Raw genomic sequence first — 19,380 nt, forward strand, 5'->3', positions numbered from 1 at the left:
CACACACACACATATATATATATAGCAAGTCCATACAAAAATAAATTGCTGAGTGCACAGATATAGGAATGAAAGAATGTTGGTGAGCTGTGGAGGGGCCACAGCCTACAAAACACTAGTAAAGAAACAACTTTATTTAATAAATAGCATCAGACTTTGAGCATGAAATCTTTTCGATCTCAGCAAATTGGCACTGTGGGCACTTAATAAATACTTATCGACTGACTTGGAGTGAAGGTTCACATTCAAATCCTGCTTCAAACATTTATTATCCACGTGACTCTGGGCAAACCATTTAATGTCCCTCAGCCTTCATTTCTGTGTCTTTAAAATAATAACAACAATAGTTAACATTTAACACTTAATTTGGGCCTGGCACTGTGCTAAGTACCCTTATGTTATATCAGTTGATCCTCACCACAACCCTGGAAAGTAGGTGCTATTATTACCTTCATTTAACAGAAAAGGAAACTGAGGCAAACAGATAAAATGACTTGCCTAGAGTCATAGAGTTAAGTGTCTGAGGTCAGATTTGAACTTGAGTCTTTCTGAGAGTGCTATCCACTGTGTCATCTAACTTTCAAAACTAGTACTTGTCTTGCAGAATTTGTGAGGATCATAGAAGAGAACATACATAAAGCAATTTGCAAACTTGAAATGGTAGTATAAATGCAGTTATCATTAGCTAACAAAGAGACATAATAGAATGGACTACATCTCCCTCATCAGTCTAGCTCTGAAAATCTCCTCTTCTAGATGGGAAAACTATACTTCTCTGACCATCTACTTTGACTACTCTTTTGGCTACTCTGGGGAAAAAAGGAAGCCTCTTTGCTTGTTCAGAAATGCATTTGTAGAAGAGGGAAGAACCGAAATGAGTATTTCACAGTTTGAATGCTGAAAACATTTACAAATATAGTGAGAAATGTGCTTATTTCTGAAAAGACCACTAGCTGGCACTGGTGGCCATAGAGTAGAGATTAAACATAATGAAATCACATTGGATATTCAGCGGATTTTAATGCTGTTGGTAAAGAGTAAATGCTAGAGGTAAAAAGAGATGAGACTAGAAATAGATTAGATTTTAGCCCCTGTTCATGTTCCTCATGTCTAGATAGCATTGGATTCAATGATCTCCAACTCCCCTTTCTACTCCTAACATTTCCTAATTCTACAAGAGAGAGAATCATCTAGGTGAATTTTCATTGTTTTAAAGAGATGTTACAATGTACAAATTGCCACTTGCCATTCTTGTATGAAAATGTAGTACTTTTAACTTCAGCAATCATGAATTGGGAAAACTTTAGTGTTCTGAAATCGACCTGCAAGAGGGATGGAGAAATGGATGAAAGACCTTTTCTCCAGGTTCCTGGCCCCAGAGCACTGTGGGATCCCCAGGAAATGTGTGTTTATGACATCAAGAGTAAAAAACATGAAGATGGAGGAGGTAAAGACCCTCATGTGACTCTGAGGACGATGAAAAAGAAGGGAAACTTTCAGGAAAGAGCAAGGAAAATTAAAGTGGTTGAAGTCCACACGGAACAAGGGCCAGATGAGAAATAGCATTCTATGAAAGACTTGAGCATCCATTAGAGATGGATTGTTAAAACTGAATGGGGGGGGGGGGGTGCAGCTAGGTGGTGCAGTGGATAGAGCACCAGCCTTGAATTCAGGAGGACCTGAGTTCAAATCTGGTCTCAGACACTTAACACTTCCTAGCTGTGTGGCCCTGGGCAAGTCACTTAACCCCAGCCTCAGGAAAAACAAACAAACAAACAAAAAAAAAAATGAATGACGGCTTATAAGGGGGCAGATGTGGATAAAGATCAAGATCTGTGCTGATACTTCCCTGGTTGTAGAGGAAGCCTACTCTTGCTACCCCAGACTGAGGGTGATCTCTTTTATTTCCTAAGACTATCTGGGGTCATGGGGAACTAAAGCCACCTACAGAACTTGACTCATTGGGGACTAAGGAGAACTCCATTCATGCATATACAGAAACAGCGTGCAAAGAGAATAGACCAATGACCAGTTAGGCTAAGGACTAAGAAGCAGTAACAGGTGATTATAGAAGAGCTAAGTCTATCTGTCTAGTCTTTTCAGAGTTAATGGAGCCAGCCAATGCCCACTGGTAAATATATAGTAATGTAACCCTAGTAAGTGATATTATCCCTTTAATGCAATCCCTTTAATGTTTCATCTTTCCATATTAGAATGTAAACTCCTGGGAAGTAGGGATTGTTTTGTTTTCTTCTTGTATCCCCAGTATTTAATTAGATGCTTGATATATAACAAGTAATTAATAAATGCCCTTTCCTTCCCTTTTTTCTCCTCCCTCACTCTCATGTTTTCTCCTTCCTTCTCTCCCTCCCTCCCTCTGCAACTTTATCATGGATATGCTATTCACTTACATGAGATCTATATATCTGAGACAATTTGTCTATAATAACCCAATATGTAATTTAAGATATTAAATGACATACCTACAGTCTGAACACATGCATATATTTTATATATAATGTAATTTTTAAAAACTGGGAAAAGTACCGGAAGTTATTTGATATCATGGGGATATAAGCAGTCAAGTCTTTCTATTATGGGATTTATGAATTAAACATTTTTTTGATGTTGGTACTTCGATAGGACTGGTTTCCTTCCTGTTTAATTTATGCCTTTAGTCCATAGGCTGCTAAGACACACAAAAAAAATTAAGAACCTCCAGCCTAAAGGAACTGGAAAATGAGTAGATGCCCATCAATTGAGGTATAGCTGATTAAATTATGGCGTGTGAAAATAATAGAATATTGTTGTTCTCTAAGAAATAATCAGCAGTCTGATTTCCAAAAAGTGTGGAAAGACTTATACGAACGGATGCTGAGTGAAGTGAGCAGAACTCAAGTCTTACAAAAATCAATGTTGAAAATTATCTTTACAAACAATTAGAAAAAGATACTGACTTACTTCAGAAGGAAAAACGCCTAGAGTCAGGGAATCCAGGTTCAAATTCCACCTTTGAATATACTTGGGTGACCTTAAACAAGTCAGAACCTCATCTATCAAAAAAAAAAAAAGGGGGGGGGAGAGTTGGATTGAATGTGGTCTTGGTGACTCCTTCTAGTACTGCATCTCTAATTTTATCCTCCTCTGGGTAAACAATGGAAAAGCCATATTTCAGATGGTGGAAAGGAATACATATCCCCCAGTATCTGGCCCCAGACATCACCTGACAAAATACGAGACCATTAATTCTCATAAACTATCTGTATTTTTAAAGTGATTCTTTGGGAAGTGAGAGAAATAAAAGGATGGAGCTTACATTCTAATATTGGAAGATGAAACATCAAAGGGGTGATTTGCAAGCATATACTACTTATTAGGTCATATAATATATACTCTTTGAGACTAAACAATGGCAGCAATTTGTGGTTTTTTTATATTATTTGAGGTTGAGATGAAGGAACCATTGAGATCCTTGAAAAGTTGCCCATTATAACTGCACACTATTCGCTGGCATGGCAGTGACAGAAGCAAGTTTGGCAAGACTCTGCCCTTCCTTCAAGTCAAACCAAGCCTAGATCCAGACAAGTCACTGAAACTTTGCTTTTGTCTTGTTCCCTTTCTGGAGATAGGAATTCTGGAGGAGTTTATTTCCAAAAGTGCTTAAGGGTAGAGGGAAGCAGAAAGAGGAGGAAGACTGAGGCTATACCCATTTGGGGAACATGTGTTGGTATTATTTGTCTCAGGTAGATTCCTGGAGGGACATGTCGAAATCAAATGAGATCACAAATAAAGCACTAAAAGCAGCTTAGGGAGCATCACAATGCATAGAGTACCTCTCCACAAAGCTTCCTCTCCCCAAGTTCAAACCCAACCTCAGACACTAACTAGCTGTGTGATCCTGGGCAAGCCACAACCTTATCTGCCTCAGTTCCTCATCTGCAAAATGTATTGGAGAAGGCAAACCACTCCAGTATCTTTGCTAAGAAAATCCCAAACAGGTCACTAAGTCAGGTAGAATTGAAACAACTGGGCAGCATATAACATTATACATTGAGAACTATATGAAGATTCTATTATTGTTATGTCAATCAATTGACCTATGGCTCCCCTTATCATCTTAGTGACTTCTTAGATCAAAATACCTCTCTTTGGCTCTCCTGAATGTGTTATTTTCAGCTATTAGAATATAAACTCCTTGAGGTTAGTTATTGTCTTGCTCTTTCTTGTGACTTCAGTGTTGAGCTCAGCATTTAAAAATACTTATTCATTCTTTTTTTTTTTTTCCCCAATGCTTTTTTTGTTGGCCTGGGCCTGATAGCAAAGCAAGGTGAGAAACTAAACATTTAGACTTGAATTGGCTCCATCTGTTCCCAGTTTCAAACTAAATGGAGATCAAATGAATTAGGAGAATTACCATTAAAAATTCTAATACCCTGAACCCAAATCCAAGGAGGTTTATAATTGGTGGAAATCATGGACTAAAGCTTAAAGTCACGTTACTGATTAAGTGTTGTGTAATTAATTCATCTCAGTTTTATGATAAGTAGGGAAGATGTATGAGGACACCAAATACTAGCAGGCACTCAATAAATGCTGAATTTCTGTGAGCTCACTAAAACCAAGGACTGTCATACTAAACCTAAACACCTAACAACATCAGGAGTCACATTTGTGGAACGAATGAAGTAGAACTTAAAAGGCTTCTGCTTACCTGGACCTTTGGTAAGATTGTAATCTAATATTGTCTTTACTGTTGCAGGGTACAGCCCGACTGTTGCCTCACTTTTTGCATTTCTCCTCCAGCCCTCCCATAAATCTTCCAAAGGATCTAAGAAATGCATCAGAAATCCAATTCCTTCGATTTGGTTGCCAGCTGCTACAATCACCTTTCTAGGACCTATCTCTTCTAAGACTATCTCCCTTTCCTCTTCTGCCCTCCCTCTTCAGATGTCAAGGACATCTCCCCTCTGGTTCCCTTTTACACCTTTTGTTCTGAAGAAAAATGTGCTCACTGGAAGAGACTGCATCTTTGGTCCCCATCTCCAAAACCATTTGTGCTATCTCATACCCTTCCAACACCTCCAATTCCTGCCTATACCCTGGCTACAAGGGACAGTTCTTCCTACTTCTTGGTAGGTGCTCCCTATTGCTCAGAGACTTCTTTCACATTCACACCATCTAGCTCAACCTTTCTGGCCAAATGAATGCATGAACCAAACAAAACATAAGATGTGCCGGATGTTGAGCTCTGGGATATAAATCATTCTGCCTTCAGGGAAGAAGTCACAAATACTGTAATCAACACTTCCTTTCTAGATGGAAGCAGAAAGTGGTAGAGAAATATATGGTGCTTCAGAGGCCGAGAGTGGAGCAGGGAGACTCGTCATAGGAGTTTGGGATGAACTAGATGACAGCTTTCACTAATCAGTAGACCAGGGTTCCAGGACAGGATCTGAATTCTCATTTCTATCATCTTCTGTGTAATTCTCCCACTTTTCAAGGATTTAGAACTTGATTTGGTCTTCCCTCTTTACTCCAAACAACTATCCTAGGGTTGAGCCTCATTTCTCCAAGTGAAAAAGCACTTGGAAAGAAGTTAATAATCCACCACTCTGCTAAGAACCAGCTTCCCCAAGTGCCCATAACAATAATCCTTTAGGGGTTTACAACGCACTTTAGAAAAATTATTTTAGATCTGTGGAGAAGGGAGGAATTTATGTCCAAAGAACTAGAGAACATTATGAAATGCAAAACTCTTTAGATTCTCGCTATTACCTCAGGAATGTTCATTAAAAGGAAATGAACTGAATTCAGAGTTCAAGAATGTAAGTCTGACTACATATGAAGGTAGGCAACTCACTCCAATTTCGTAGTCCTAAATTTTCTCCTCTATAAAATGCTGTAAGTGGATAACCATGATTTGGGAAATGGCTGAATAATTTATGGTATAAGAATATAATAGATTATAATAGAAATGATAAGTGGGGGGAGGGGGGAGTTAGGTGCACAGTGGATAGAGAACCAGCCCTGAAGTCAGGAGGATCTGAGTTCAAATTTGGCCTTAACACTTCCTGGCTGTGTGACCCTGGGCATGTCACTAACCTTAACTGCCTCAGGAAAAAAAAAAAAAAAAATGATGAGCAGGATGACTTCAGAAGTCTGCAAAGACTTATATGAACTGATGCTAAGTGAGGTGAACAGAACAAAGAGAACACTGAATATAGTAACAATAAGATTATGTGATGATCAACTATGGACTTGGCTCTTTTCAACAATGAAATGATTCAAGGCAATTCCAATAAGCTTAGGATGGAAAATGTCATCTACATCAAGAGAGAACTACGAAGACTGAATATGGATCAAAGCATATAGTGTTATCACCTTTTTATTGTCTTTCACTTTTGATCTGATTTTTCTTGTACAACATGACAAGGAAATATGTTTAAAAGAATTGCACGTATTTAACCTGTATTTGATTGCTTACCATCTTGGGGAGGAACTAAGAGAAAGAGGGAGAAAAATTTGGAACACAAAGTTTCACAAAAATGAATGCTGAAAACTATTGTTACATGTCCTTAAAAAAAATAAAATATTAAAGAATTAAAAAAAGAAACAGACAACTTTTAAAGAAATAAAATAGAAGAAAATAACTGATCCATCATATAGAAAAATCTCATTTTATTTTCACTAATCCTGGGAAGAGGGGCTATTATTATCCTCATTTACAAATAAGGAAGTTGAGGCTGAGAGGTAAAGCAGTTTGCTTAGGATCACACAGCCTAGCTAGAGGCAGGATTCCAAGTGAACTCTTTCTTAACTCCACATCCAACATTCTATCTACCATGCCCATGGGAAACATATATATATATATATATATATATATATATATATATATATATATATATATATATATATATATAAAGAAAGAAATAAAAATGTAAGGACCTTGTTCATTCTGTCTTTCTGGAAGCTATCAAGTATGGTAGCTCAATTGAACATCAAACAGCCAACTACAGGCCTGGAGAGCAGCTGGCAGTGCTGCTTTATTTTATGATCCTGGGACTGAGATTTAGAACCAGGCTGGAACGGCACAGACGGCTTCACAAGGTAACCAAGAGACAAAGAGAAATGATACTTTTTGCAGCAGGCTGGATGCCTACTCAAGCTGCCACAAGCAACCGAGGGCAGGAAAATGAATCCTGATTTGAGACTATGAAGACAGTCTTTATCAGCAATACTGGCAAATGCCTCCATCTGGCACAGAGAAATTTAAATACACAGGATGGCTCTATTTCAATAAGCATCAATCAACCTTTAATGTGGAAAGGGTATAGCAGAGAACAAGGACTAAATAATCTTTTAGGGATACATCTTGATAAGAGTCAGAAGTGCTGCTTTGAAACATGAGGGACATAATCTACACTGTAGTTTCATGTATGTGTGGAGTAAAATTTCTTTAATGATTTTAAGTTACTGGGGATCATCTGAGTTAGTGGAATATTTAAACTGAAAGGTTAAAAAAATGCCATTTAAACATTTATAATTATAACTACACTAGTCAAATGCTACTAGGTAAAGCTTCTTGAGAATCAGTATTTGCAAAGTGCTTTGATGTAAAGATTTATTTTCCTTGAAATCTTGATCAAACAGTAATCAGTTCAGTTGAACTTTTCTTCAGTTGGGTACAAAGTAAAACCTGTTCAGTCCTGTTTCAATTTTTATGAATTTTGAATCCACTTATTTATTTTGATATGCAAATTCAACATAGAACCAAGGAAGTGTATCTACAAGAAGAGCTTCTAGTTTTAAAACCCAAAGCATGACCAAAGTCTAGGGAGTTATGGGGGATACTGAGAATGGTGTGGTAGAAAGCCAAACCAAAACACTCTCAATGCTCCTTTCCTCCCAACTATCTACAAAAGTGAGAGAAAATGCTGATAATTTCTAGTTCAGACCTCTATTCCTGAGATAGACTTCTTCTCCCATAGCATTTTCCAACACAAATGATTATAATTTATTATTACTATTATACCAAGTTTCTACTAATGTCTCTATTTATGCATAGACCAGAGAGGCTCCGAGAACTGAAAGAACATTAAATTATAGAAACTAGAGTTCAAATACTAGTTATTCTATTTATCAAATATATAAACTTGAGCAAGATACTTCAAAGTTAAATATTGGCTTCCAAATCTGTAAAATGGGGAGTTATTATTATCAAACCTCTTACCAATAGGGATATTTTATTCTTGTGCTTGTATTTCCAGAGCCCAGTACAATAGATAGAGAACAGTAGGTATACTTAAGATACACTTGTTGACATGGCTAATATGGCAATATGTTTGACATGACTTCGCACGTATAATGGCTATCATATTGCTTGCATTCTCAATAGGGGCATGGGAGATGTTATGGGAGGACTGGAAGGAGGGAGAAAAACAATGAATGTTAAATAAATATTAAGTCTAAAATAGAAGTTAGAATCTAAAAAGTGTGTGCGTGATTTTTAAAAAATTACATATATATACACATACACATAACATACATACTTGCTAACTGGCAGAAAGCCTGAAAGTATTTATGTAAAACCATATAAATGAAAATTATTCTTCCCCCAGAAATCTTGGCTAGCATTTCTCTTCTAGAACAGAACGATCTCCCTTCCCACTCCTCATGAGCATTTTCTCTCCTTTTGATAAATACATTTATTTAAATAGTGCTGAATATTCAGTGACAATGAACTAGTCTAGAAAAACTTTATAAAGTTTCTGTTTAAAATGTAAGGGCGAAAAGCATCAGACAAGTGATTTTTTTTCAAGTGAGCCTTTTAACCACACAGTGATAGTACAAACATATTCTATACATCCCAAATTATACAATTATTACAAAATGATTTTTGAAAGAATACTGCTGTGACTGTGATTTTAAGTACATGTCAGAAATGTCAACTTGAAAAGCTTTTCCTCCCCAAGTCTTCTATAGCTCTATCAAGATCATAACATGATGCTGTGTGAGAGCATGCCCAAACTTAGAAAGATGCTCAATATGTGGCCCTTGGTACCACCTGCTATTGTTTTAAAGGACTGTATCACTAATTTCTACAATGAGGCACTTTTGTTTGTGTTTTACACTGTTTCCACAACATCAGCAGGCTTGGTCAATAGCCCTTTGGGCAAAGGCCTCCAAAGCCAATCCTTGCATTCTTAGGGGGCCCAGACCAAGGGATTTCAGATGTCAGTTGCTGAGATCTTCCAAGGCCAAATCACACTAACTTCCTTCAAAACCAAACCTTTTTTTTGATTCTCCCAATATGAGACTGTGTTTAAATAATACATTCACCAATAGGTTTCGGCATCACAGTTCAGACACAAGAACAGCTAAAAGAGTTAATTTGGTTGTTACTTATTTAAAAACAGAAAATGAAAAAAGCATCCCAGCAAGAGAACAGCAGAATGCTTTGGAATGCCAAGGCTGAGGGCAGCCTCTTAGTAACTACCCACTCTTTGGCCTAGGATTCCGATATTAAATTGACTTGGCAACGTGCACTGCGATAAAGGCAGCTGTCTCTCTTTCAGTAACCCTTTTTATAAAAAGGATAACATGTCCATGAGCAATGCTTCCAAAGTGAAATTCCAGCAGAGGGTCGCCCAACACAATCAGTATCTTTCAGTGTGTCCGTTAAACAACGTGGCTGGTCTGCTTGTCCACTTTGTGTCCACAGCTTCTCACCTTCAGGGATATTACTCTTCATTTAGGCCTGGACCTCAATGCATCACATCACATCACAAAGAAACCCTTCTCATTGACTGAACACGATGGCGGTTCTTGTGTCACCTCCTACACCCCGAGACGTTCGGTACCAACTTCTTTGTGGATCCTCCTTCTGGGAAAAATCTTCCGTTTGAGGGCAATTAGCTAAATAATGAAAGGAAGGCAGAACGTGAGGCAGAACGTGACTCTTACTTGTCCATAAAAGGATTTAAAATACAGTAATATAGCAGGCATGGCAACATCAAACTCAGTAAATCAATCTGCTATGTATATTTTCAATCTTGCCAACACTGAGAAAATAGTCGTCAGCATGTAGAATTTACAAAAGCCTACTGCAAATCTGTACGGAAATGAAAAATTTAAAGAAATATAGCATGTGTGCTTTGGACTGGTATTTTAATTTAATAAAATTTATCCATGAAGCATAATTCCTTCAAGCCCATACAGAGCCATGTTAAAAAGTACACTCTTTTTTAAGGAGATGGCTGACAATTAGGTAAAAGACTAACATCATATTTATTCAAAAAATGCATTGTTTCTATGTCTAAAAATGCATGAGATGGTCATCTGGTTAAAAGATTTGGAAAACTTATTATAATATAAACTTATATTATAAACTTATTCCAGTGAAGGAATAATAATCAATTTAGATTATTTATACAGGTCTTTACATAAAGAGTGTGTACACATCTAGCATTACATACAAAAATGTGTCTTACAAAATGTAATGGCATCAGATGACATAAAAACTAGTGATAGAAATGGAGCTATTGAAACAGTGAAGAAAAACAATCAAGTATCTCTTAGAATTAAATTTGGATATTAAATTAAACTATTTGAATTCAAATATCCCTCTTATTTGAGAATGTTAATAAGGTTATAGCTTGAGTCACCAAAGGTCACCTGTTAAATCTTCAGGTCAAAAATATTACAGGCAATAAGTTTTGAGGGTAATAAAGTTAAAGGGGTATACTGATGATATATATCTGGATATCATATATCTAAATGTTGTCAAAAGTTTTAGGACATTATAAAATATAAATTTATATAACTTTCTTCAAATGATCAGATGTTAATATATCAATAAATAAGGTCTAGGTATTTAGCTAAAACTCACAAACCTTACCTGCTCAGCAAAAAATGAGAATACAGTAAACATGATCAATGTTACAAGTACACAATGGGTCCAAAATTTTAATTTATCTCTATATGCCCTCCTGCAAAGAGAAAGAAGAGAACAATTATGTATTTCACATATGCTTATCCCTACCAATATTTAGATTGTGGTCAATTATCATTCTTTAAATAGAATAAATGAATATGGGAAGGATATATGGTTTTAAGAACGTAGGGAACTTCTGGTAGGAAAAATCCCTCTACCAATGCAAGTAGCAATCTGTCATTAACTTCTCTGAATAGTCCTGGGAGCAGCCTGAGGTGTATAGAAGAGAAATGTCTTGTCTAGGGGCACAGAGTATCAGAGGTATGATCTACACTTAGATTTTCTTGATGCTAAGTCCTTATGCTATCATGCTATATAAATCCTAAGCTATTATGCTATTCACTAGACAATGTTACCACTATAAAATAATGACTTCAAAATCAAAATCATTATTTGCATCATCTACCTTTGAAGGTATTTTTTTCAAAATTTAAAGACAATCTCACAAAGCAAACATTAATTCTCCCCCTCACACCATGCCATATACTATTATTTTCCTTTTGTGAAACAAACCACTCAAAGGAAAAACTTAAAAGTATATGAAACTCTCAAGTCTGACCTCAATAAGTTTTTCTATGAAACTTGTCTCTTTATTTTAACCAATATACAAACTAATCATGTCTCCTCTCATGCTTTAATCATATTTTTCCTAGATGGCAAGCACATCTCTAAATGAAAAGCATACCAACAGTTAACAGCAGTTTGCTGGAGAGGAAGGCTGGAAAGTATCTCAGTTCTCCTTCTCTGAATGGAGGGGAAGCAAAAATGCTCTTAAGCCAATTCTTTAAATTTCAAGAAGGAAGGAAAGGAGGGAATGAAGAAGGAAACACTATGACCTATAAACAAACAGTTTCCTCTTCTAGTAAGAAAGAAATATTTGGATGTTGATAACATGCTCCTTTGGAACGTCACTGACAAGCCACAAAGGTGGGGACCAGTGTACCCTTCCCCTTGCTCTGGAGTTTTCCCTCCTAGGTGCAATTGATCTTAGTGAAGAGTCCATGTTTGCTGACTCAGCTTCGTCCTTTCCTGGTCCAAGGTCACTGGACCTTAGGTTTCTCTCTTTAAATTCACCCATCCTCTGAAGAACTCACTGACTGCTCTTGGCTTCTTCATTATTTCTGTGCAGATGACTATCCACAACACTAACCTAAAATCAAACTTATCATTTTCTCTCTTAAATCTGCTTCCCAAATGCCTTCCTCATTTATCTTATTCTGAACTTAACCTGCACTCAGAACGAGCATTTCCACATATAAGGGAAACCACAAAGGACAGTGCACATGCGACTGTGACTCCCAATTTCATACTGCATGTATTTAAAAAGTCAACAATAAATGCATTGGATTTTTTGCATTGGAATTGCAATGCATTCTTTTCAAAATAATTCTGCTTGTCTGGGCTTACTTTCCATACTCAACATTCCTTATTTCTGTCACTAAGACTCGAAATCATTTTTTATCTTTCCTTTTTTCTTGGGTCTCAAAAGCCCATCAATTTTCTTCATTCTCATCTATTCTTGCCTTTTCCACTACCTTAGTTTAAGCCTTGATCATCTCATATTTGGATTAATTCAACAACTTTTTGTCTCTTGCCTTTTCCTTTTAATCCACCTTGCTAGAGTGACTGACTACATTAATCTTCCTAAATAATATTTTTGAGGTATTAATTCACTGTCCATGAACCAATCTGAACAGTGCCCCAAAGTGTAGTAATTGATAAATTATACAACATTCAAAGGTTTACAAAGTGCTTTCTTTATGTATATATAATATTTCATTTGTAAATGGGATAAAGTCTAAATTGTTTAGGTTAGCATCCCAAGTCCTCCATAATCAGGCCCCAATTTGCTTTTTAAAATCTCATTTCCCACTACTTCCCAATGGCTTGAATATGGCTATCTGTCCATCCATTTTATCCATCTATCTGCCCAGGTATGCATGTGCCCACATGCCCTCACATGGGCATGTTCATGCACACACACACACTCTCACACATACAACTGTGTATCTCTCTCGATCTATCTGTCTGTCTCTGTCTTTGTCTCTCTCTCTCTTTCTCTTCCTATCCCCGAAAAACTTTTCTCATTTCCATCTTAACATCCTTACTGATATAGTTCCCCATCTTCCTTTCAGCTCAAACAACTCTCGAATGAATGCAGAAGCGAACTTAAAGATTCACTCAATCACTCCCCTCACTTTACAGATGAGAAGACTGAGTTCAAGAGGCAAGAGTTTCTCCCAAAGACAGAGTAAGTTGGCTGCAGAACCTAGAACAGAATTCTTGATATTATACTGTGTAAGCACTTATGCTATGCCACCTTGATAACACTTCTTAGGACTGACTCTCACCCTTACAACAACCTACCATCCCTTAAGGCATACTTTATACTTCCTTTCCTGCAGGGCATCTGGAATGCATGATAAGTGATCTATAAATGTGTTCCAAGGCTAAATTAATAAGTAATTTTTTAATTTTGTTTTTATTTCTTTAAGAAACATTCTATAGTTGAATCTTAAGTATTGAGTAGGCTTTGGTGGAATGATTCCTCCCTAAAATTTTACAAATAAACCATCTCTCCAAAGCAATCCCAATAAACTTTGGACAGAAAACACCATCTGCATCCAGAAAAAGAACTATGAAGATTGAATGTAAATCAATACATGCTATGTTCACTTCTTTTTTTTTTTCTCCTCTCCCATGGTTTTTCCCTTTTGTTCTGGTTTTTCTCTCCCAACATGATTCATAAAGCAATGTGAACAATAAATAAATAAGATTTTTTTGGGGAGAGGAGGGAAAAAGTGGAAAAAAAAACAACATCCTCTCATCAGCATAAAGGGATAGTTTTATCTCCTCTTTTATATGTTGAAATTCTATCTTTTATCTTAGTTCTATTGCTAGCATTTCTAAAATTATATCAAATATCAGAGAGAGTAGGCTTTACATTCTTAGATAATTGGGAAATTTCCAGTGTATTCTCTTTCTGTACTTTAATCCCAGATCCAGAAAGTTAAATGTTTTTCTTGGTTTTCGTCTTAATCTTTTATATATTTGCCATTTATACCTGACTTTCTTTTCTGAAGTTCCTTGCTTTTTATGATATTAAGATGTATTTATTTTGTAGGAGCACTTATTTAATTCTGAGAAAGAAAAGAAATAATATATGCTCTGTGATTATTGCTGATCAAATATATGATCATGACATGACAAAAGAACTTACCATTCCTGGAGCTCATGCATATGAAGGAAACGATTCCGATATTCCCGTGGTAGCTCAAACTGGGATGGTTGGGGAAACATGGACTCGTAAAAATCTCTTAGTACTGCTTTTACTGTCTGTGCATCTTTATGATTGTGATCAATATTGTCATTCAGGCAAACAAATTTTCTGAAAGAACAAGTATGTTATTTCTATATTATACCTTCAAAATTTGAAGAAAAGATTCAATCTATTACATTCTGAAATTAATGAGAATCAGTGTAAAAGAATCAAAGTAGTCACTTGGGAGTCTCTTCCTAATAAATAATAAATAACTATCCAAAAGATTAGATATAATTCCAATAGACTTGGGATGGAAAATGCCATCTGCATGTGGATTGAAGCAGTTGTTTTTTTTTCCCCCATTGTTTGTTTTCTTCTTTCTTGTGTTTTTTTTCCCCCTTTTGGTTTGATTTTTCTGTACAACATGACAAATGTGAAAGTATGTTTAAAAGAACTGTACATATTTAACCTATATTAGACTGCTTGCTACCTTGGGGGGAGGGAGGAGGGAGAGAAAAAGAAAAGTTTTGGAATACAAAGTCTTACAAAAATGAATGTTGAAAACTATCTTTACACGTTATTTGGAAAAGTAAGAAAAGTATTAAAAATAAGTATTAAAAAAAGTATTAAAAAAAGTATTAAAAAGTATTGAAAAAAAATAGATTCTACAAAGAAGCAATATCATCAAAAAGGGTACCAGTTCCACTGATAATGTTCCCATTCTGTCTAGAATTTAATAGATACTCTTTAAGAATAGATGTATCAAACAGGGTGATAATCCTTCCTAAGTTTTCTTAATAAAACCAGTTCTCAGATCACAGACACAATTATCAACCAGAATACACCTCAATCTTTTACAATTTGGTAGGGACTACATAGAAAAAACAGCTTTTATTTTATGTAAGTTAAAATAGTTTCCCAACCTTTACTTGGTCTGGGGGAAAGCAATATAAAAAGGCCTACCCTAATGGACTGATGATGGTATTCCTTCCCACTGCCCTATAGGACACCAATTTGACCAAGCATTGTTGCCCTGATAATGTGGAAGTAGAAGAAAGCAGCATTTTTAAAAAGTAATTATATCCCTTTGATTCTTTCACTATAAGGAAAAACAATTTTTGTTTCATTTTATTGGCCTTGAGAACTTCACTGGATCTCAATCTCAAGCCTGAATACATGGAACTTGACTTGGGATTGGCCTGGCCCAGAACACCTGACATCAGTTAGCTAGAATAAATCTGTGGTTGTTGAACTGTGAGGCCATATGAAAAAGAGTCTGATATCTTGTAGCTGCAACATATCCTCTCAATGGGAAAAGGATAAGACCTTTCTTGACCTCCTGGCATTAGGCTGATGGATGGTAAAGGAGCTTGATACAAAAAGCAAAAATAGAATTTCCTAGCTCTTACGAAGTTTTAGAAAACTTAGATTACCAATATAGGGGAAATGAAAACAAACTGTCTTTGAGAACTCAACAACTGATAAGTTAATAATAACACTGAACTATGTTTCTACAATATGCGTTAGTCACCAAAACCTTATATAATAATATACATGCTACATGACAGACATGATACCTTTACCAAGAATACAGCCTGCTTACCCCATAAAAAGAGGGAAAATTAAAATGAATAAACATGCAAGAAACAAAAAAAGATTTCAGTAGTTCTGCCTTCCCTTCACCTCAATGTTTATCTGTCCCACTCATTCCTTTCCTCCCATAATAGCTTAAAAAAAAAAAAAGACCCTCTGGTAGTCCTTAACAGTGTTCACTAGCTAAACTTTGACACTGTTAATGTTCTTCTCAGAGAGCTACATTACCACTTTGTATCCATCAATTACTTAACTTTACTTCCATTTCCTATACTAAAAACAAAAAACAAAAAACAAAACTATATATAAGTCAATGACTTAAATGTAATATACATCATCTTTTAATCATTTTTTCTTTAAGTTACTCAATGGAAATCTAAATGTTGTCACATTATGGGGCTAATTTCCTCCATATAATTTTCAGCCAGGGACTATACTTGTTCTTTGTTCAAACTCTTTGATAACCATACTCCAAATAAAGGGCAGATAACAGTTTAAGCTTGTCCATCCCTGTACCAACACAAACTATAAAAGGAGCTACTTTCTCCCAACATTCTCAATGTTTTGACCTAGTTGGAATCAAGTGTGGACTGAGTTCCAATTATCTTATTTTTCTCTTTTGATGAATAAGATGATTCAATAAGGCAAGTTAAGAATTTTCAGATTTTGTCTTTTTAACAGATTTAACACTCAAGGAAATATCTGGGTAAGGAACTGCAACTCTATGTTAGCTCCTCCCTCAAAAACCTACTTTTTTCCTTTGAACTTGCCGAATTAAATAGAAAATTCTTTGAAATTCAAAGCCCTTCATAACTTGTCCCACCCTCTTACCTTTCCATTCTTCTTTCAACTTATATCCCTCCCTGATTGACTTTGTGATCCAGAAACACTAGTCTTCTTTTCTAGTCCTTAAACAAAATAGTCCATCAACAAATATTGCCTGCCATGCTCAACTCTACTTGGCTACCTTCAAGTCCCAACTAATATCCCATTTACAAGATACCTTTCCTGACCCCTCAAAAGTCTAGTGTCTTCCCTCTATTGATTTATCTCCAATTTATCTAATGTAGAGCTGGTTTGTGCAAAATTATTTGCATGTTATGCACTTACCGCCTCCATCAGAGTTTCTTGAGAACAAATACTGTCTTTTGCCTGCTTTGCATTTCCAGCACTTAGCACACAGTGCCTGGAATACAGCAGGTGCTTAATAAATGTTTACTGGCTGACTGATATCATGCCTCCATGCCAGATCCGTGAAGTTTCCCAAACCCATCATCCTTTTCTCCTTTTGGCCAGGTGGCCTTTAAAATATTCCCACCTGGCCTGGCCTCCTATTGGCCCTAACCCAAAAACTGCCAGGCATGGTCTATGATTACCCATCCCTAACCTCCTTATCTTTATTCTTGCATTTTCTCATAGGTAACATCTTCTGAACCTATAACACAGTGATGATGCTGGCCCCTCTATCTTCTTTTTTAAAAAGTATATTCTTTCATGTCCATAATCTAAACAAGAATTCCATTTTACCAAGTCACAAGGAACCAAAGAGGTAGAATATACCAGTTTGAAGGAAGATTTCTAATTCATTTTCTTTACTACCCATATTTTGTGCATTTGGAGCATTTTTATTTGAGACCAGGAGGATTATTGTTTGGCCTCTTTCTGAATATTTTCCAAGATATACTGGTCTTCTCTTTTGCTTGATCTTTTTTCTCACAATTTTTCTTCCCCTCTCCCCAAACCGCATTTTAATGCTTCACTGCTGAAACTTTAATTATTCAAAATGAGTTATAGGTAAAGAACATTAATCAAATCTATATCTAAAAGCCATTATTAGATATACTGCAAATACAGTTTAAGCCTCTCCATCTCTATACCTTTCACTATTACTCCAACACTACTCCAGAACAGACTGTATCTAGAATACTATGACTATTCATTTTAAATTACTACTAATCTTAAGCAAAGGTAGACAGTTCTTGCTTATCAACTTAACTTGATTTTTAATTTTAAGGGAGGTAGAATAAGCAGACAAACAAAACATAGCATTGTGGCTTCCGGTCATATCTATGTAACTTACCATAGATTAAAACAAAGAGTTTAAAAATTGGGGGACAATACTTTTCTCTAGGACTTAACACAATTTTTGGGCACAGGACTGGTTAACTCAGTATTCTAAATCTATTCTAAATATATGTTTCGCTTCTTAAGTATCTGAATTGCTCAAAGATCTAAAAGAATTATGAGGTAAACTGAACTTTGCTTTTTTCTTCAATATTTATTTAGTCAAAGAGAATTTTCTGACTTGAGAGTCAGAACACACAATGGATTCAGTTCTAAGGGGATACTTATTAATACTATGCATTCTTGAGGTTTATTTTATTTGTTTGGTTTTATTTGTTTTGGTGTGTGCTTGGCTATTTTCTTCTGGCACTGTGAACTGTGAATTAGTATTGCATATCATTTATGTTACTGTCAAAATGACTTAACTGGAGGCCAGAATTGTTGATGGAACAAAGGAATGAGCCCTTTACGACCTGGCCCCAAACTATTTTTCTGGACTCACTAGATGTTCCTCTAACATCCTGGCATTCTCTGTTTTCTCCCATTTCCACGTTTTTGCATGGAAGGCCCCCCTGCCTAGAATCTACTTCCTGCCCAATTCAATTTCACAGAATCTTTCCTTGATTCCAAGTTCTATGAAGCCCAAGTTCTGTCTTCTACATGAAGCCTTCCTGATCCCCTAAACCACTGGTGCTTTCTTTCCCTAACCACCTAAATATCATATTTATTCACTTATTCAGTATTCTTGACCTCCCAACATCAATTCCCCATTAGAAGTAAGCTCTCTGTGAGTAGAGACTGTTTCATTCATGTTATCTCCAATACCAAGCACCATGTCTGCATTATGTATGTACATAATGATTGATTCCAGTATCTCAACCTTTGCTCCAGAAATCTAAATACCCTTCTCCTGGATTTTTACCTTTTACTTTTTATCTTTTGTACATACTGCCTTTCTTTTCTGAAACTTCTAATTTTATGTTAGTAGCAATTTAGTTATGTAGATTCTGTCCCCAAAGTCTATTTTTTCATCTAACACTTCATAATGCCTAAGCAACACTTTATAGGTTTCCAGGAAAACACTGTATACAATAACAGCAAGAAGATGTGATGATCAACTATGATAGACCTAAGTCTTTTCTCTCCAACACAGTGATCCAAGACAATTCCAAAAGACTTTGGATAGAAAATGTCATCCATATTCTGAGAGAGAACTTGGGAGACTGAATGTGAATTGAAGTATTGTATCTTCACCTTTTTTTTTTTTTTAAGTGTTTTTTTTCCTCTTATGTTTTTTCTCTTTTGTTCTAATTTTTCTTTCATATAATAATGAATCTGGAAAGGCTTAAAATGACTGTACATGTACAACTTACCATAATTTTTAACTAAACTAAAAAATAATTTTTAGGTTCTTCTTGATGTTACTACCTGTTTTTACAACATTTTAAAATAAAAATTAAGATTAGTC

At 35.9% G+C, this 19,380-nt stretch overlaps 1 protein-coding gene across 2 annotated transcripts in view; it reads right to left on the reverse strand.

Moving 5' to 3' along the window:
- Positions 1-8,742: 8,742 nt before the first annotated feature.
- Positions 8,743-19,380, reverse strand: part of GNPTAB (N-acetylglucosamine-1-phosphate transferase subunits alpha and beta) — an 86,249-nt gene continuing 75,611 nt past the window's right edge. For both annotated transcript variants that reach the window (XM_074271396.1, XM_074271395.1), the window contains 3 exons: positions 14,214-14,381; positions 10,898-10,988; positions 8,743-9,915 (listed from right to left, as the gene is read on the reverse strand). In XM_074271396.1, the coding sequence (XP_074127497.1) occupies positions 9,838-9,915; positions 10,898-10,988; positions 14,214-14,381 (337 nt within the window). In that variant the 3' untranslated portion in view covers positions 8,743-9,837. The remainder of the gene's footprint in view (positions 9,916-10,897; positions 10,989-14,213; positions 14,382-19,380) is intronic.

The sequence above is a fragment of the Sminthopsis crassicaudata genome, chromosome 5 (genome assembly GCF_048593235.1).
Source record: "Sminthopsis crassicaudata isolate SCR6 chromosome 5, ASM4859323v1, whole genome shotgun sequence".
NCBI lineage: Eukaryota > Metazoa > Chordata > Mammalia > Dasyuromorphia > Dasyuridae > Sminthopsis > Sminthopsis crassicaudata.